The sequence below is a fragment of the Siniperca chuatsi genome, linkage group LG19 (assembly GCF_020085105.1).
Source record: "Siniperca chuatsi isolate FFG_IHB_CAS linkage group LG19, ASM2008510v1, whole genome shotgun sequence".
Classification (NCBI taxonomy): Eukaryota; Metazoa; Chordata; class Actinopteri; order Centrarchiformes; family Sinipercidae; genus Siniperca; species Siniperca chuatsi.
In genome coordinates, this window is record NC_058060.1 from 1963270 (window position 1) to 1982395 (window position 19126).

General features: G+C 39.4%; 1 protein-coding gene across 5 annotated transcripts in view; it reads left to right on the top strand.

The window, feature by feature from the left end:
• LOC122866610 (E3 ubiquitin-protein ligase HECW1) overlaps positions 1-19126 on the top strand; it is a 107861-nt gene that overhangs the window by 77272 nt on the left and 11463 nt on the right. For all 5 annotated transcript variants that reach the window (XM_044176501.1, XM_044176504.1, XM_044176500.1 and 2 more), the window contains 12 exons: positions 45-148; positions 494-600; positions 2377-2562; positions 4473-4607; positions 5758-5872; positions 6008-6104; positions 9453-9536; positions 9695-9801; positions 14821-14935; positions 15640-15753; positions 16548-16700; positions 17955-18053. In XM_044176501.1, the coding sequence (XP_044032436.1) occupies positions 45-148; positions 494-600; positions 2377-2562; positions 4473-4607; positions 5758-5872; positions 6008-6104; positions 9453-9536; positions 9695-9801; positions 14821-14935; positions 15640-15753; positions 16548-16700; positions 17955-18053 (1416 nt within the window). The remainder of the gene's footprint in view (positions 1-44; positions 149-493; positions 601-2376; positions 2563-4472; positions 4608-5757; positions 5873-6007; positions 6105-9452; positions 9537-9694; positions 9802-14820; positions 14936-15639; positions 15754-16547; positions 16701-17954; positions 18054-19126) is intronic.

The following is a 19126-nucleotide window of genomic DNA, read 5'->3' on the forward strand; positions in this document are numbered from 1 at the left end:
CCATCTTCATACTCCTGTAAGAGGACGACTTGCTGTTTCTTCAGGTACCAGAACATCCAGAGGACCATGGCCACAGAGGAGGATGGTGGGAGTCAGAGGTTAGAGCGGAGCGGCAGTACAGAGACTGATTCGGATTCTCCTCAGACGGGTACGGGTCTGAGCCTCCTCACAGTTTAAAGTGACCATCTCTGCTTTTTCATGCCAACTACAGAACAGACTAAAGAGATCATTCCTCTAGTGTTTTGGATTGTGTTCATGCTCATTTGTGGGACTACTGACCTGTCTTCACCATCTGAAGGCATAAATACTGGATCTATTTTGTATCAATGTACTTTGCAATTGTTTATTTTCTGATGCACTACATTTTCTCACTGTAATTTCATTTAAAATATTCAATATTATATTTGTTATTGGTACATATTGTACCTTAGTCAAAACCTACTTTAGTAAACTGCTAAAAATACAGAGAAATTCCCCTGTTGTCTGTCTGCAGCCCCCGCCTCCCCGGTAAATTACCAGAAGATCAGCCATCTCCTCCAATCTCCTGCCGTCAAGTTCATCACACACCCAGAATTCTTCACTGTGTTGCACAGCAATTATGTGAGTACTACTACTACACACACACACACACACACACACACACACACACACACGCACACACAGAGAACATTGCCTATATACAGTATATTGTGCTAAATTAGAGCTTTATAGTTTTTACTACAGGTAGAATCACATGACAGTATATCTCTCTGACCCGTAATCATTTATTTGTTGAAATAGTCTGTTAGGATTTGGGTTAGACCCATGTATCATTATATCCTGCTGCCCATTTAGATTCAGAAGTCGCATTAAACTTAATGGAGGTTTACGGCTTCCAATAAAGAGCCAGTGAAAGTGAAAGCTGATCAATTCTTCAGCAAACAGTATAGACCATTGGATCACAATCATCACACTGGAGGTCAATAACAGTGCAGATGTCCCACTTTTAGTAAAGAACCTCGTCTCTGCTTTTACATGTCTGACTTGACTAACTACAAATTGCATGTACACTTCATCAGTCTCAAACATTTTCCAAAGTGCGAACAAAGTCAACAAATAGTCATCTGCCGAAAGCATTGCATTGCTGATGCAAACAGAAGGCAAACACTGATGTCATGAAAAGGTTAAAAACGACATCTCGGGGAGCGCCCCAGTAGCACCTGGTAGAGCGCGCCCATGTACAAGGCTGAGTCCTTACAGCAGTGGCCCTTTGCTGCATGTCAGCCCCTCTCTCTCTCCCCCACATTTCCTGTCTCTCTTCAGTTGTTCCAATCAAATAAAGGCAAAAAGCCTCAAAAAATCATCTAATCTGTTGATATTCTATATTTATCGATTATCAACAAATCCCAATATATATATAATATATATATTGAGAATATATCTTCTTCCTCTGAGCCACTTGTTGTCCAGAAACTGTTAAAACACATCAGTGAGCCGCACTGTTGCACTGGCTGACATGTTCCTTCATTACCATGAACACACACACTGGAGTTTATTCTGACTCAGTCCCACACACACCGTCCTGCTGCCCCAAACACTCACTGAAACTACAGCCTTTTTTTAAAATGACACTTCATATTTGTGAGCTGTTTTTAAAGATTTACGTCTTCAATAGAAATCAATGGTTCTGGGGCTGAGAGCCACAGACAAAGTGGAGAAGTCAGAACGTATTGACAGACGGACTAACACGTAGTTGGTTTTGGTCTTTTTTAGGTCTAGAAGATTATCCTTTAATATGATTTTTTTTCGAAGAGGCAGTCAACGTTGAAATCTTAGATGTCACAGCGTCAAAAATGAATCCAAATGGAAGAGTTTGAAAACAGTTCCTTGCAACTACAACTCCATGTGGTGATGAGGTCAAATGTTGACTGATAGATGGCCTGCTTCAAATAAATGCCAGATAGACAATAACAGACAAGACAACAATAGACAATTCTTTCATAATATAATAACACGATGTAATGTAAGAGACTATGGAGGCACTAATTTTTCTGTATGTTGCTGTTTCTGTTAGTTACAGGTTACAGGCACACCAGGAGTATTTACTCTGGGAATGGTACGACTACAAATATAACATTCAGTTGTTCCGCACAAAGACTCGGATAAAACCGCAAACTGTATATTCAATGCAAAACTGAGGAAAGCATCTGTTTTAGATACACACACCTTTCTTCCCACACACACACACACACACACACACACACACTCATACTCATACTCATACTCATAAATGGATAGCCAAAATAAGATCAAAACAGCATTTTCCACTGTCAGTGACACAGTACTTTATTAACTTTTCTAAATGTAGAAGTAAACTTGTAGCTGCTCTCTCTCCAGGCAGCCTACCGAATGTTCACCACCAGCAGCTGTGTGAAACACATGATCCTGAAGGTGCGTCGCGATGCCAGGAACTTCGAGCGCTACCAACATAACCGGGACCTGGTGGTTTTCCTCAACAAGTTCGCAGACACTCAGCTGGAGCTGCCGAGAGGCTGGGAGATCAAGACTGACCCCCAGGGCAAGGTAGGTTACATATGTAGAATCAGATTTATTGCCAAGTAGGTTTTCACATACAAAGAATTTGCCTTGGTATTTTGGTGCATAACGGTCACTGTAATCATAGTAAGAGAAAAGAAAAATCAACAAGTACTGGAAGTTAGGAATCTTAACTATAGGGCAACTGTGGCTTAGTGGAAGAGCGGGTCGTCCACCAATCGGAAGGCGGTTCGATCCCGGCTTCCCACAGCCCATGTGTCGAAGTGTCCTTGGGCAAGACACTGACCCCCACCGACCCCTTCGGGGTGTGAATGTGTGTGAGTGATTAGTTACTTTGGTGAATGTGATATGTAGTTGAAGCGCTTTGAGTAGTCAGAAAGGCGCTATATAAGTACAGTCCATTTAAATATAAAATGTACAGTGTTTAAAACGAAGAGGATGGAGTGTGCAAAATGAACCAAGGACAAAACACTGGACTGATGCTCATGTTCAGCTGTTTTAATATGTTGTTTTAAGCAGTATGAACCCTGTGATATTTGAGGTACAAAATGTACAAAATGTTAAGTCAATTCAGCTTTATTTACGGTATATAGCCTAATATCACAAATCACTCATTTACCTCAAGAGGCTTTACAATCTGTACAGCATACAGACCGTTTTAGACCCTCGATTTTGATGAGGAAGAACTTTAACGGGGAGAAAATGGAAGAAAGCTCAGGAAGAACAACAGAGGAGGGATCAGGAAATAGATGTCATGTGTACAGAATAGACCAACATAATAAAATTACAGTGTTGACAATCAGGATGATGAAACTATAGATAGATTGTACACATGTATGAAGAATGGATCCAGGAGGACGTCGAGCAACTTCAGGTGTCGTCAAACAGACCTGAGCCACGCAACCTCCTCTCCACCATGGAGACCTGGAAGAGGACAGACTAACCAAACACACCATTCTCACAGATTCACCAAACTCGTTGTTCTTAATTACTCATTACAGTCTACAATCACCTGTTCTTGAGGAGGTGTGTGTTCATGAGATTTGATCATTAGCATAATCAGCGCCCTTAAAATTTCCATATAAGGTCATCTGTTTTGCCACATTTGTGGGCAGGATTCCTTCACAAAATTGTTACCAAAGAGTGAAAAGAAGAATTTCACACCTTAAAGTCACAAGTCCTGCTGTCAGAAATCAGCAGACAAAAAGATGACAACTTTAGCGGTGTAAGTAGCAGACCTGAAACAATTAGAAAATATTAATAGTACAGCTGCCAACGTCATCAACGTTGTGACAGACATAAAGAGTGAATGCTTTGACGTGAAGGTAGACACTAAAAAATAATGATGATGATCTGGTGAACAGAGTATTGATTTTGTTTCATTTTAGTTATTCGATATCATATTTAAGCTCTAAATCTGTACATCTATCTGTACATGACTCGTACGACAGGTCTGGATCACTCGTGAATTTTGTTTGTACCTCAGAGAAAATTACAAGCACAAGAAAATTGGTGAATGCTACAAATTCTCTTCAATTGGTCGTGCATGCCACTTAAGAGCTAATCTGTTCGTACGTGTGGTTCGTACATGAGGCCCATTGTGTGTACACTTAAAGTGTCAGTTAAAAAAAGAAAACAGGGCTATTACATATGGAAGGAGGATATATAGGTCATGTAACAATCCGACTGACATATTGTCTGATAAGTTCAGGTTGAGTGTTGATACGTGGTTTGAGGGCAAGTGAATGAATGTGTGCATGAATGTATGGAAGGAAAAGAGAAGAAAACATAATAAAGAAAAATAAATAATAATTAATAAAAATAATATTAAAAAGATTTGATCCAGAATCTGTTAATTGAAACATGGCAGATCATTTCAAATCACTATTTTACAATACATACTTGACAGTTTCAGTCCATTTTTTTCTCTCTCTCAGTCTTTCTTTGTGGACCACAACAGTCGAGCCACGACCTTCATCGACCCTCGCATCCCTCTGCAGAACGGCCGGCTGCCCGGCCACCTCGCCCACAGGCAACACCTGCAGAGATTACGCAGCTACAGTGCCGGGGAGGTACTCACACACACCTGTACTATCGATTCAGAGTTTCACACTAGTTACATTTGAATCCACACAGATTTCCTTTCCTAAGAGATAACTCTAGCATGACTGGAATGTCCTGTGCTCCCTTCATTTTTGGAGTATCGAAGTATTGTGAAAAGCAGCACAATAAATGCAGTTGGAGATGCTCTCCATACACTAATGTGGCTAACGCTTTGTTACCATCAACACAAGGGGACCCAAATGCAGGTCACAGACAAATGAGGTATGATTGGTAATATGGTTTGTTGATAAGCTCATGAAGGGAAGGAGGGTGGTGAATGGGGATGATGGCTGATGAGGGAACAGGCAAGATGGAGAATGGGGATGAGCCTGGCTGGTTGAGGTTAGCTTGGAAGCTAGGAGGTGGCTTGCAGGCAGGCAGGTTGGTAAGCAGGGAGGTAGGCAGGTAACCAGTTATTAGGTTTAGGGGGCAATCACTTTTTCACACAGGGCCATGTAGGTTTGGGTTTTGTTTTCCCTTAATAATAACAACCTTCATTTAAAAACTGCATTTCGTGTTTACTTGTGTTATCTTTGACTAATAATTAAATTTCTTTGATGATCTGAAACATTTAAGTGTGACAAACATGCAAAAACATAAGAAATCAGGAAGGGGGCAAACACTTTTTCTCACCACTATAGGTAAACAATGCTCCACTTCGTTTTGAAAAATGATACATAAAAAGGATAATAGCAGTTTATTCTAATGCTGCAGACGTGCTGCAACAACAGATTAATGCTTAAAATATAAATAATTAATTTCAATTAAACACTCTCCAACCAAAAAAATATCTTCTAAAGTGGTTAAAGCAGGAAAGTCAGTAAATCAGTCTCTGCACTGATCTGTGAATGAATGTGGGTGATTCTTACAGTATCTGCTGTCTACAGCTGTTTTATACTGTATGAAAAGCTTCTCTTTCAGTTCCTGAAATCCCTGCAACACATCGGGCTCACATTGCAGCCCACAGCTAACTCACTGAATCCATGGCAACATTATACTTCCTGTTTACATCCCCCAAAGCTTTTGGGGGGACAGGAGGGTTATAGTGTCAAACTGTGAGTTTCTTTGAACAACAGCTGTCTCTCAGTGAAAGTGTGTCCTGTTGGTGTTTGTTCCCAGGCCTCTGATGTGTCCAGGAGTCGTGGGGCTTCTCTGATGGCCAGGCCTGGAAACAGCCTGGTAGCCGCCATACGAAGCCAGCATCACACTGACTCACAACAACTGACCACTCCGTGTAGGCACTGTCATAACGTCTCATCATAAATTAGAAGCTACGATCAACCTAAGACAAAACATTGTTTTAACTGTTGTCTTAGACTAAGGCTGTGCTAATGTCTGACTGCTTCTCTGTTTGTCTCTCTCTCGCTAGCTTACAATGACAAGATAGTGGCGTTCCTTCGACAGCCGAACATATTTGACATGTTGCAGGAGCGACAGCCCAGCCTTAGCAGAAACCATGTGCTGAGGTATGCTTCTTTCTTAAAGAATTGATTTAGAAATATTGAAGTCTACTTTGATTTTTATCGTATGTATGTAGTGAGGGTTCCTGGTCCACAATGGTTGTTCCATGCAAAAACATATTCATCTGAAGCTAATGTGATGCTTCAACAGTCTGTTGGGTATTTTTCAGAGATACACAATTTTTACTACTTAATTCCCTTTTTGTGTTTTCAGGTTCATTGCATGTCATTCCATCGCAGTCATTTGCATAAAGAATAGGGGTTGTGTCAGTTGCAGCGAGGGAGAGATAGAGAAATCTTTAGCCAAACTTACATTTAGGTATGTAAAGTTCAGTCTAGATTTGTCAGTAGGCAAAATTGTAGGCTACTATTTGTGTTATTGATGTTCAGGCTATAATTCAGTTATTGGTGTTCAGGCAGCAATGGTTAATATAGTTCATAAAGAAAAAGGGATTCAGGTTATAAATTAATAATAATGACAATGTAAAAAGGATTTTAATGACCTTTTTAACGTTTTAAGTACTTGTGGAAATTCTGTTTTTATTTCCGGTCCTACACTGGCCCATGGAGCAGGGCGCTTTAGCAGAATCCTCAGCCTCCACACTTGGCTCCAGTCCGCCTGCAGTGCTCACAATATTGGTTTTATTGATAATTTTAATCTATTTTGGGATCATTGCTCCCTTTTCAGGACTGATGGAGTCCACCCCAGCATGTTGCGTAGCCGGATGCTTGCCGTACAGTCCGCTCCATGTGACTGACTGTTTACTGTCCATACACACACCCCACTACCCCCCTGTTTCCTATACAGTTCCACCTGAGAGTGCTGTTTCCCATGAGAACATCCCCTACGGGCTCCACCTGTCATTAACCCCCTCAGCTGTTGGTCTCCCCATTCAGACTATTGTGACAGACAGGTTATCCCGCCCACATGGCAGTTTAAAAGCTGCAAACATAAACAACCTTTCTTACATATAACATTGTGTCCCTGTTTCCTCATCACCTGCCACCCTGTGTTATCTGGCTCCTCTAAATGTAAGGTCTCTCTTGAATAAGTCTTTCATTTTGAATTATTTCATCTCTTCCACCCACTTAGATTTCCTATTTTTGACAGAAACCTGGCTGAAACCTGGTGAACACAGCCAGCTCTTGGAAGTATGTCCCCCCTGACTATGACTTTTACAGTTCCCCTCAGCCCAGTGGCCGTGGGGGTGGCTAGCTATCATTTTCAGAAACTACATAACGTGCACTTCCATTGCTACAAATTATTATTCTAGTTTTGAAGTCTTGATGTTTAAAACTGGGAGTCCATGTCCGGCACTCTTTGTAGCTGTGTATTACTGTACTTACTCTGGTACAATAAACCCTTCCACAGCAATTTCTCTGACACCTACATAGCCTCTTTCCTATCCTACTACACTGCGGCCCACTCCTCCTGCCTGAGTACAGAGCAGTTAATTGCCTGGTGCAACTCAACTTGTGTAGATATCACTCAAATTCAGGAAACCTAAAACTAAAACTCAACCCTCGCTGAACAAGGACACCCGCGCTCTTTGGCAATTATGTCGGAAAGCAGAAAGAAAATCGAAAAATACCAGGCTTCAAGTCTCACTTGACATGATGCAAAGTTGTCTTGTTAAGTATCAGCAATCGGTCAAAGCAGAGAGGGCAAAATACTTTGCTGAGATTAATTCCAGAAATTCCCACTCTCCCAAAGTACTATTTGACACAATCAACACAGTCCTTAACCCTGCTGCTACTGCCTGCTCTGTGTCAACCAGTCACGTGTGATGAATTTCTAAACTTCTTCACAAGTAAAATTGATAACATCCGATCTGCAATTTCACCTCCTCCCTACAACCCCTTCGTCCTCCCTCCTTGCTCCACAGTCCTAAGTAAGTTTGAGCCTGTGTCTCTTGCTCATATTAAAGACATAGTCTCTCACACACTAAGCCGACTGCTTGTCCCCTGGACATTGTTCCTACACGCCTGTTGAAGGAAGTGTTCAACACTGTAGGTACTACAATTTCACTCATCCTAAACAGTAGTCTAGCTGATGATTCTGTTCCCTCTCACTTTAAACATGCCGTTATTAAAATGCCTAACCTTGATGCAAGTGTTCTAAATAATTTCCGGCCTATATCTAAGTTGCCATCTTTGTCTAAAGTCATGGGAAAAAATTGTCTACTCTCAGCTCTTGTCCTTTTTAGAAACTAACAATATTATGGAGAAATTTCAGTCAGGTCTAAGAGCATTTCACAGCCCAGAGTCAGCTCTACTTAAAGTCTCCAACGATCTACTACCTTAGCTCCGCCTCCGATACGGTTGACCATTCTATTCTGCTGAACCGTCTCCAGTGCCAGGTCGGTATCCAGGGTAGCACCCTCCAGTGGTTCGCCTCCTACCTAATAGACAGATCTTTTTCTGTCAAAACTGGAAACCTCTTCTCCTCATCTGCTACCATCACCTGTGGAGTACCTCACGGCTCCATTTTAGGGCCTATATTATTCGCCTTATACATGCTCCCTTTAGGCTCAATCTTCCATAAATACAGTATCTCCTGCTATTGCTATGCAGATGACACACAGCTATACCCCCCATTAGAACCTGGTGAAAATAACAACACTTCACATCTTCATTTAAACAATAGTAAGTCCGAAGTGGTCTTACTTGGTCCCTCCAACTCCATCGGGGGTATAGCTAATCACCTAGGGCCCCTACAAACCTACATGCCCATGCCAGAACCTTGGTGTCATCTTCGGTCCTCTAAAATTTGACAAGCAAATTAACATGGTTGTGAAAGGTTGTTTTTTCCAGCTAAGAAATATCGCCAAACTCAAACTCTTAAAGAGGCAATATGTAAGAATTGAGAGTACTCTCCACTTGTCAAATTCATACTCCAAAAACATAGGGGGCAGCATGTCACATGTCAGGTCATAACGCACTAACTGCTGTTAGCTAGTTAGCTCAGTTAGCTGTGTAGCTAACTTAGCAATTCTCCTAGCTGACTGACATATAAACTTGATTTGATGATTACTGCTCATAACCAATTATTTCTTCATGAGCCACCACTGCTCCCTAAATAAATACATACAAGCACTAAAATCACCACAATCGGATTTCTGAAGTCAGTATTACAAGCTGTGATGGGTTGGAGCCTGTATTTATGTAAATTGTGATTACAAAATGACTATAATGCCATAAATACAGATGCATCTTTCTTGAAAACAGAGCTCAAGATGTCAGGGAGAATGTGCCTCAGTACCAAACCCAAATATTTAACTTCATTTACCTTTTGAACTCAAGTCAGTATAGAAAAGGATAACTGATAAGGACTTTGTCTTGTTGACTGTTCAGGGAGAAAATCCACTACATTCGGACAGAAGGTACTCAGGGGGTGGAGAAGCTGTCATGTGATGCAGACCTAGTCATCCTGTTAAGGTAAAGAACACACTAAACCTAGTGTACCCATGTTGGGTAACAACATCTATTTCCTTTTACAGTAATGTACTATCAAATTACTAACTAACTAATGCTTGGACTCTATGTAGTTCAGAGAAATAATGTCCTCTATGCTTTTCTGTGTCATGTTCTTGCAGTTTATATGAAGAGGAAATCATGTCTTATGTTCCGCCTCACCCCATCCACCCTGGCTTCAGCTTCTCTCCTCGCTGTTCCCCCACCTCCTCACCACAGAACTCTCCTGGTAGGTCCTCTAGCCAGCCAATCATAAATGTTTGGAGTTCACTGTTTCTTTCTTTCTTTCTTACGGGTGTCAAGCACACAGTTGGTAAACTATTTTCTTTAAATATCCTTCCTACAGACAATTAATGAATGATAATGACCTTACAACAAGGAACTGTCTTTTTTACAGCTTCCTGTAAAATTCTCTATAAATGTGAATGGAATCTGTAAATTATAAATTTTACTATATTCTCTATACATTCTGTGTCGTTTCTGCTAGAGATGCACTGATCAATCAGCCGGTGATCGGAATCGGATGGTTTTCAGCTTGATTGGCCGTGACCGGGGCCAATCAGTCTCATAAATCCGATTCTGTGCCGGTCAAATTTACCTGAATGCTGCGCCGCACGATGGTTCACGTCATGAGCACAGCGGCACAGACAGTAACCAACTTGTCACAGCCACACACACACATGCTCGCAATTTGTAGTACCTGTAAGGACAAAATAAACCGTGTTTCCCACTTTACTTGGGTGGACTGCCCAGGTATTAATGGCTGCCAAAGTATATTTGGCAACATATTTTAGCACTTTACAGAAAAACACAGAGATAGGCATTATCTGGTATTAGAAGACATTGACACAGTGGATATTTTACAAGCACGGACCAGGTAAAGCAACAGTGAACACACCAGTGGCGATGTCTTTCGGTGCCACGTTGATTTCGATCATAGGCGACGTCAACAAGCCTCCTCCATACGCAGACCTTTTGTGCTTACTGTTGAATTTTATTGACTATTGTATTGAATTTGAACAGATCATTACATATTGAATATTTAATTTTTCCCTCACTCGAATGATTGTTCAAATTTTGAATAAAAAGTTGCATCCCAAGTATCAGGGTATCTGCAGGTCTCAAATATATTCTCTTACCTACTGTAGGCAGTAAGTATTTCTAAAATGATTTTGTATGTCTGGAGACATTACACACCAGCTGTACAAACTAAAAGTGGTATTGTTGTGACAGAGGACTGTGCTGCAGGAGGCTGTTAAATCCTGTAGCAAACACTGTCACTACTGCTAGCTACAGTAGCTAGGAAGCTCATCGTCTTATTATAGACAAGTGAAGATTTTAGCAAAAACTTAATGAACCTAAATGAATGAATCGTTTTTAATTGGTTAATCTGTCTGTCTATTTCTGCTGCTTATCTGGGTCTAGGTGACATTAATTTAATTAGTTAAATCATTAGAAATTATTGTTATGTACAGCCAGTATGCCAGCATTATTGTGAAACAGGTATTTAGAGAACACGCAGAGAACATTATAATTACTTCATAATTCATAACATGATCATAACAGGTTCAGTCAGTGGGCAGCTGGGACATAAAAACAAATAGTAGTAGGAAGCTTTGTGGTTCCAGACACATCCTTCACCTACATACAGTATGTGTGTTATCTGCCATGTCATCTGAAGCCACCATGTGTGTCATCACAGTAATCAGTGGGTACATAGTTCCTCACATATGCAAGTGAAGCCCTGCTGACAGTGAAGATGCACACCAATCTAGCACACTATCTGAAGCATCCTGTGGATTCTGTTAGACACACACACACACACTAACACACACACAGAAACCCCATAAAGGTAATCACTGCTGCTTGACAGAGCCCGTGGTGCTATGTTAGGGTGCACTAATGTTATCTTAATGAGCTACAGTAGACCTCAGGCAGGCCACAAGAGTGTGTGTGTGTGTGTGTGTGTATGTGTATGTGTATTGGGGTATGTATGTCATTGATGAGAGGTTCTATAAAGAGAAATTGAGTCACCACAGGGAAGCCTGGCTTGTAATTGTGCTTCATTCATTAGTTGTGCTATACTGGATAAACAGAGGGCGTTTCTCAAACCCAAGAATGCAAAGAACAGATTTGTGTTCTTGCGGAACAGTTCTTGTAATTTAGAAATAGCATAACAAAATTGTAAATAACTTTCAGTTATTGGACTCAATGTTAATTTTGGCAGCTGTTTTAGATTTAGTCTTAGTCTTTAGATGAAAATGCTTATTAGTTTTAGTCACATTTTAGTCATTTTTTTCCTTTATTGTTTTAGTGCTGGAAACAGTTAGTCGATTAATATGCCTACCTGGTCTTAGTGCTAAGAAATCATACACAAAATGTCTTCCAAATAAATTGCTGTGTAATCTTAGAAACAACAGTTGCAATGCATGTTCAGGGCTTTCCATCAAGAGTTTTCTGGTAAGGACTGGAGTAAGGGGAAAACACATCCAGCATAATAACAAGTTACTTGTCCAAATATATGAATAAATAAACTTGCAGGCTATAAACGTTACATCAGCAACATGTGATGCACACTGACACATTGGGGAACAGGTCTGAAAAGCTAACATGGTTGTTCCCCATATGTTTTACTCGAACGACAATATATGAAAAAGCGATATATATAAATCAAATATATGTGATTTGTATATTTCTGTCTTTGTTTTTCTCTCTTGTCACTCTGCTATTGGAGCTGCAGAGCGAACAGTGTGTACATTGCTAAAGCCAGTAGAAAGCTAACCAACACAGCCATTTATGAACCTGCTCAGCTTTTGAACCAAAGCTGTATTGGCTGAAATCCACTGCGGTCACTACTTACTGTGCTACAGTTTTTGTTTTATTTTACACAAAGTAAATCCCGCTGATTTACTTCTCCTGTTTGAGTGACCTAACTGGTCATTTCTAGGCTAAAGGTAAACATGTACCAGCTAGCCAGAAGCTAGAAAAGCACAGGTATAATTAAAAACCTTAATGAGGGTTGCGTTCCATCTTTGTGGCCCAGTTAACCATGTCAGTGTGCCAGTATAAACAACACCAGGGCCCTGGAACTTGTGAACCTAAATGGAATGCAGTTATTATTAAATTTGCTAATTACACCTGTGCTTTTCCTGCTGTGACTTGTCAAAATGTCTGCCATTAAAGATGTCAGTCAGTTGTCGTTTTGGTTGTCAGGTGACTAATGAAAAGCTGGCTCACACTTTACAATCATTTCATCACAACTTAACTGCTGTAACACCCTGAATGCAGAAAACCATTTCCTGCCTACAGCTGACATGACGTGAACGTTTAACCAAAGTCATGATCATCAGTGGTGGAACATTTTTTCATATATTATGCTTTATGCTACTTTATACTTCTACTCTACTATGTTTCTGTTCATAAAATATTGAAATATTGTATATTTTTCACCACTAACTTTACTTTTCAGTTGCTTGAAAGTTGTTAATTATTTACTTAAAATGTGTTCATACAAAACATATCAGCTTATAAAATATAATGCATTGTTGTAATTTGAACTACCCAACAGTATATAAAGTAGTTAAAATTAGGTCCAGCTTGATAAGCTACAACATTAAAATGCTGCTAAAATGTTAACTCATCAGTAATAATAATCCAATAATATAATAATCCATGCATCCTGGAAAACGTGGAAAACAGTTGACAAATTTTCCAGTCATGGAAAACACCTTGAAAATGAGAGAAAAAGTAAAATGTCCTGGAAATTCTTGTGTTGTCCTGGAAAATAATTTCAACAACCTCCTATTTTCCTAGTTTTTAGTAGGTTAATAGATAAACGTTGCTTTCTTCCCAGCTTGTTTTAAGTGGTTGAATAATGTTAAATTGGTTAGCATGCTTGGTTCAGTTTATTAAGTTGACGTGCTTGCTAGCTTTTTTTGCCTGCAAAGGTTTAAGGTTTGTGATTGAACTCTGACTAGGAGCAATGGTTTCAAATGTGTGTTGGGCATTGTTGAGACAGTTGGATAATAATGAATGGGAAGCCGGGGTCAAAACAACGAATGGGAGCCCAACTGTATGAGAGTCAAACACTGGCTAAATACTGGCTAAACATACTTTTTTACTTTGCTAGCATTGTCCCTTCAAACACAGTGCTGCATTGTTAAGGTAAAATGGACCATAACACAACATGAAATGTTTAATTTTTGTAGCAGTAGCTCACAGTGGGTGTGATTAGCCTCATTGAAGACTCCACGTAATATTACTAGTAAAGGGGCGAAAGTTTGGTGTGATACACAGTCAGTGGCAGTGAATAATCCTAGCAAACTCGACTAACTTTACATTAAGGTATGTAAAGTTCAGTCTAGATTTGTCAGTAGGCAAAATTGTAGGCTACTATTTGTGTTATTGATGTTCAGGCTATAATTCAGTTATTGGTGTTCAGGCTATAATTCAGTTATTGGTGTTCAGGCTATAATTCAGTTATTGGTGTTCAGGCAGCAGTGGTTAGTATAATTCATAAGAAAAAAGGGATTCAGGTTATAAATTAATAATAATGACAATGATAAATTGTATATACATAGCACTTGCAAGCATAGAGCACAAAGGGCTTTCCAAAAGAAACAAAATAAAACATGATGGAATACTGTAAAAAAAATAAAAGTATAATAACAATCGTCCTCTAGCCATAGACTGCAGACTTCCACAGGGAGGAACACATTAGTGAATGACCCGATCCCTGTCTGTCATACAAGCTAGATCATCACTGAAAATGTCCTGGAAAAGTCCTGGAAAATGATCTCTAGAAAAGAGTGGGAACCCTGAATAATATAACCCTCTGGATGGGGCCATTCCACATAATGAGCACTTTGCACTTTTGATACTTCAGTGACATTTTGTTGATAAAACCTCTGTACTTCTATTGAGGCAACATTTGGAATGCAGGAATCTATTTCTAATGGATTATTTTGACATATAGTATTAGTGCTTTAACTTAAGTAAAGGTACTTCCTCCACCACTGTGTTACAGAAATTGTTACCTCTTGTGCAAAAAGTCATTAAGCTCCTGGCGTGTTTTGTCTAGGCGCTATGAAACTCCCTACCTCTCAATCTCAGGCTCCCAGAATCACTCTTGACTTTTAAATCACTTAATTTTATACAAAGACCTTTTGCAGTGTCTTATATTAACTTCTCTTGTATACTTTTCATTTATTTCTGTATTTATTTCTGTTCTGACTGTGTGTGTGTGTAGGCTTGCAGAGGGCCAGGGCTCCAGCTCCTTACCGCAGAGACTTTGAAGCCAAACTAAGAAACTTCTACAGGAAATTAGAAGCCAAGGGCTACGGCCAGGGACCAGGCAAGATCAAGTAAGACTCAAATTACACCAATGAAACAACTTATTGTACCATCAAAATAAAAGTGAAAGATTGACAGCCTTAATACAGTATTAGTATATGCTCCCATTAGATTGTAGCAGTTACAGTAGACAGTAGGTAGGAAATATCCAGATCACAGTTCTGACACAGCTCACACTGCTTTCCCTAACATTTATAAGATAATCATGATCTGGTCCCAAATATATGTTTAATGATCTGCATCATCTTATTTATGATATTTGATCTATTGTGTGACAACGTATGTAATAGTAGTATAGTACAGTTATATTTTAGTATATGTTAACTGTGCTTTGTCCATGGAGACAGGGCCATAGCTACTAGAAGACAGTGAGGTAATGTCCTCTGAAAGTTGTGTTTTGGGAATTTGGGTTCCAGTAAACAATACATTCAAATGTAAATACTTTTAGGAATTAACTATTTCCCCACAAGAATTGTATTCCTGCTCTTGTAGGGAACGCTTTGAAACTGAAGTTAGACATGAAGCTACATGTTGGAAAATTTTACTGAAAAGTTGAATAAATAAGATGTCAAAAATCCAAATCATTCAAAGATTTTATAGACTTTTCTTTTGGTGTCTGGTCAAAAAATATATTTTTTGGGGGGGGGGGTCTGAAGCTACTGCCCTGCATGGGAATAGTCCCAGTGTGATGTGTGAGCTGTCCTGGTTGTTGTAGGTTGCTGATCAGGAGGGAACACTTGCTGGAGGGAACCTTTAATCAGGTGATGGCGTACTCCCGCAAAGAGCTGCAGAGGAACAAACTCTACGTCACTTTCCTGGGAGAGGAGGGGTAAGAGACACACACACACACACACACACACACACACACACACACACACACACATGACCACGTGACCACGTGAGGTAACACAGCTAAATGTGTTACAGTGCAGTAAGTTATGCTATTCTTGCAAGCTTTTTCCCAGCCAGCCTGTTTTAGTACTGTTTACAATGTCTTTAAAGCTGCACTACTCAATATTTTTATATAAATGATGGATCAAATGACTAAGTCAAATGTTAAAGGGTTCATGCGTAATGATGAGCCCTTATAGAATCTATAAGGTAAAATAAAATATAGAGCCAGCGTTGGTGGAGACCAAACCAGAGCTAAAAGGAGTGTGAATATTGTACATACATTCATCAGGTGGACACAAACATGACTCCAAATGAATGCTAATGTTGCTCTGTGTCTGCTAGATGTGTAAATAGGCAACTGTTTGCTAACACATTCACCATAACAAATTTCTAAGATGATAATATGTCAGTGTTGTGTTAACAGCTTGTGGCCAGAAACATCGATGGCTGCTGCTTTAAACTTTGTGTATTCTGTTTTTCGGACAAAGAATATATTCTTGGTGGGGTGTATAAACCTTTGGAAACATTATTTATAGTTATTGGAATCTAAAATAGACTCAGTCAATTAATTAAGCTGTATTTTGCCCTTTTTGTTGGAGGTGGATAAATGGAGCAGATCTATTTTTTAAAATAATTTTAATAGGCCAAAAGAAGGCTATATTATCAGTTTAACTGTAATATACCAAATGTGTAAAAATGTGTCCTCTCTCTGTCTTCTTGTCTCTTCAGCTTGGACTACAGTGGTCCGTCCAGAGAGTTCTTCTTCCTCTTGTCTCAGGAGTTGTTCAATCCATACTACGGACTGTTTGAATACTCAGCTAACGATACTTACACTGTTCAAATCAGCCCCATGTCCGCATTTGTTGAGAATCATCTGGAATGGTAAGCTGTGCAATACAACACACACACACACACACACACACACACACACACACACACACACACACACACACACACACACACACAGTGAATCAGTGTTTTGCGAAACATACTGAAATTACTGACTGTTGACTATGAAGCATGTGCGTACACCCTGAAATGTGAGGCAGTGTAAGTGGCCTTGAAGTCTTGAATGAGAAACTCAAGAATTGGTTTTACTTTGTTTATCATCTGCAACTTTGGCGCTAAGTGTTACTGTTATGATTGTACAATTTCTCTATTTATTCCAACAAACCAGAATACTATAACTATATGTACTGTGTACTGGACAGGGCTGTGACACTTTGTGTTTACTCATTTACTGTAGTCATTCAGTACACAGTTTAATGAACACCCACAACACCCTTAACAGACTATGGAGTAAAATATCAGTAAAGGAAAACTTTTTTTTTTTTTTTACCAAATTTTTATAGCTTTTTTCTCCCTCTCCCTGAAAGTAGTAGAAAACAGCATTCTCATACAAAAATATACAATATAAATAAATAAGATAATACAATATAACACAAAAAACAAATCCCCATAATAATAATAATAATAATAATGGCTCTCTTTTTTCTATGCGATGCTGCTGCGAGGTCTCGGGATCCTCCCCTAGAAAAAAAAGGTGTAATTTAAAATGTGCAATTTTTTTATTTCTTGTTTTTGTCAGCTGCTGAAAATAGTAAAACACTCACTGATATAGGCTGCTTAAATATAATCACCTGATTGCGGGGACTGTATGATGATAAGTTTATTTTTAAAAAGACAAAAAGTGGGGTAGCAAAACCAGAACCAGCATCTACAATATAACAATGAATAACAGTAAGCAAAACAACATAAAGAAATGAATGAGGAAATATACACTTAATTTGAAATTGGCACAGATCCTAGTTTTTATCCATAATCATTACTTGCATAAATAATTCATCTCCTATAGTAAATACTGTACTTTATTAAGGGCACTACTGAAAACCTCTATAGTTTGCCCTGTGGCTCCACTTGATCAAGATATAGACATAAGTTTATATACAGTATGTGTTGCATATAAATATGTATTATAATAAATAGGATGGAAAATTACTTTCATGCCCTTTAGCTGCATGACATTGACGTCAACAGAGACATTTGGCTCATTTTACTTGTTCATGTGAGACTGTCAACGCTTTGTTTAACTGATTCTATTGTTAATTCTAATGTTCCTTGTGCGTGTGAGTCCAGGTTCCGTTTCAGTGGTCGTATCCTGGGCCTGGCTCTGATCCACCAGTACCTGCTGGATGCTTTCTTCACCAGACCCTTCTACAAGGCCCTGCTCAGACAGTCAGTACACACACTCACACATACCACAACGTTTATCATGGGTCATTTACTTCTTTCAGAGGTTAAAACAGTATATGGAAATGCATATAGTCTACTGTATATAAATCTAAATCTTTTTCTAGAGACACACATACTTGTTCTTTTGCATGCACATACGCAGTGTGTACATGAGAACTCTCTGAAAATGCAATCTTACTATAGAGCTGTGGGTAACACTTTATTTGAAGGGGTTGCATAAGACTGACGTGACACCGTCATAACCAAGACATGACACCTGTCATGAACATGAAGGTGTCTTTATGACTGTTGTCATTTAGTGTCATTCAGTCAATTATGTCACCTTTAATGCAAAGTTGACATTGTTTGAGTTTAAGACGGTGTAGTCCCTCATTCGTCCAGGAGTGTTCCATCGTAGAAAAGGTTTCAGTCGTAGTCATCTGGACACTGTTTTCAGAATCAAGACGTTTCGGCTCCCATCCTCAGGGAGGAGTCTTCCTGAGTGTCTAACTCAGGACACTCAGGTAGACTCCTCCCTGAGGGCAGGGCCTAAGCAACACAGAGTAGCTTAAATTTCTGAGTTCTCAGACCATTTTCACAATTGAGAATGACTTCCGGATGGGAGCTGAAACATTACTTTAGCAACAAGTAAAGCTATCTGTCCATCAGGAAACCCAGTAAATCACCTCGGTACTGTACTCTGTCGTCAAACTGGCCTTGTAACATTTAATGACATCTTTGACAAGTCCAAATGGTTCCACTTTAGTTGAGGTCAAGGGAATTATTCATGACACTTATTTTATACATTATAATGGTCTAATGACCTGGTCTAATGTCAAAACCAAGCACATATGACAGTATAATGTAATGTTAACACATAAAGCTAAATAGTTTCTTTAACTTTGATAATGAGGCCTGCTATGGCATGTTTATGTTTTGTTGGTTAATGTCATGATGTCATAACAAAGACATCTCAAACAATGTCAACTTTGCATTAAAAGTGACATAACTGACCGAATGACACTTAATGACAGTCAGAAACCTTCATGAAGACTCCTTCATGTGCATGACAGGTG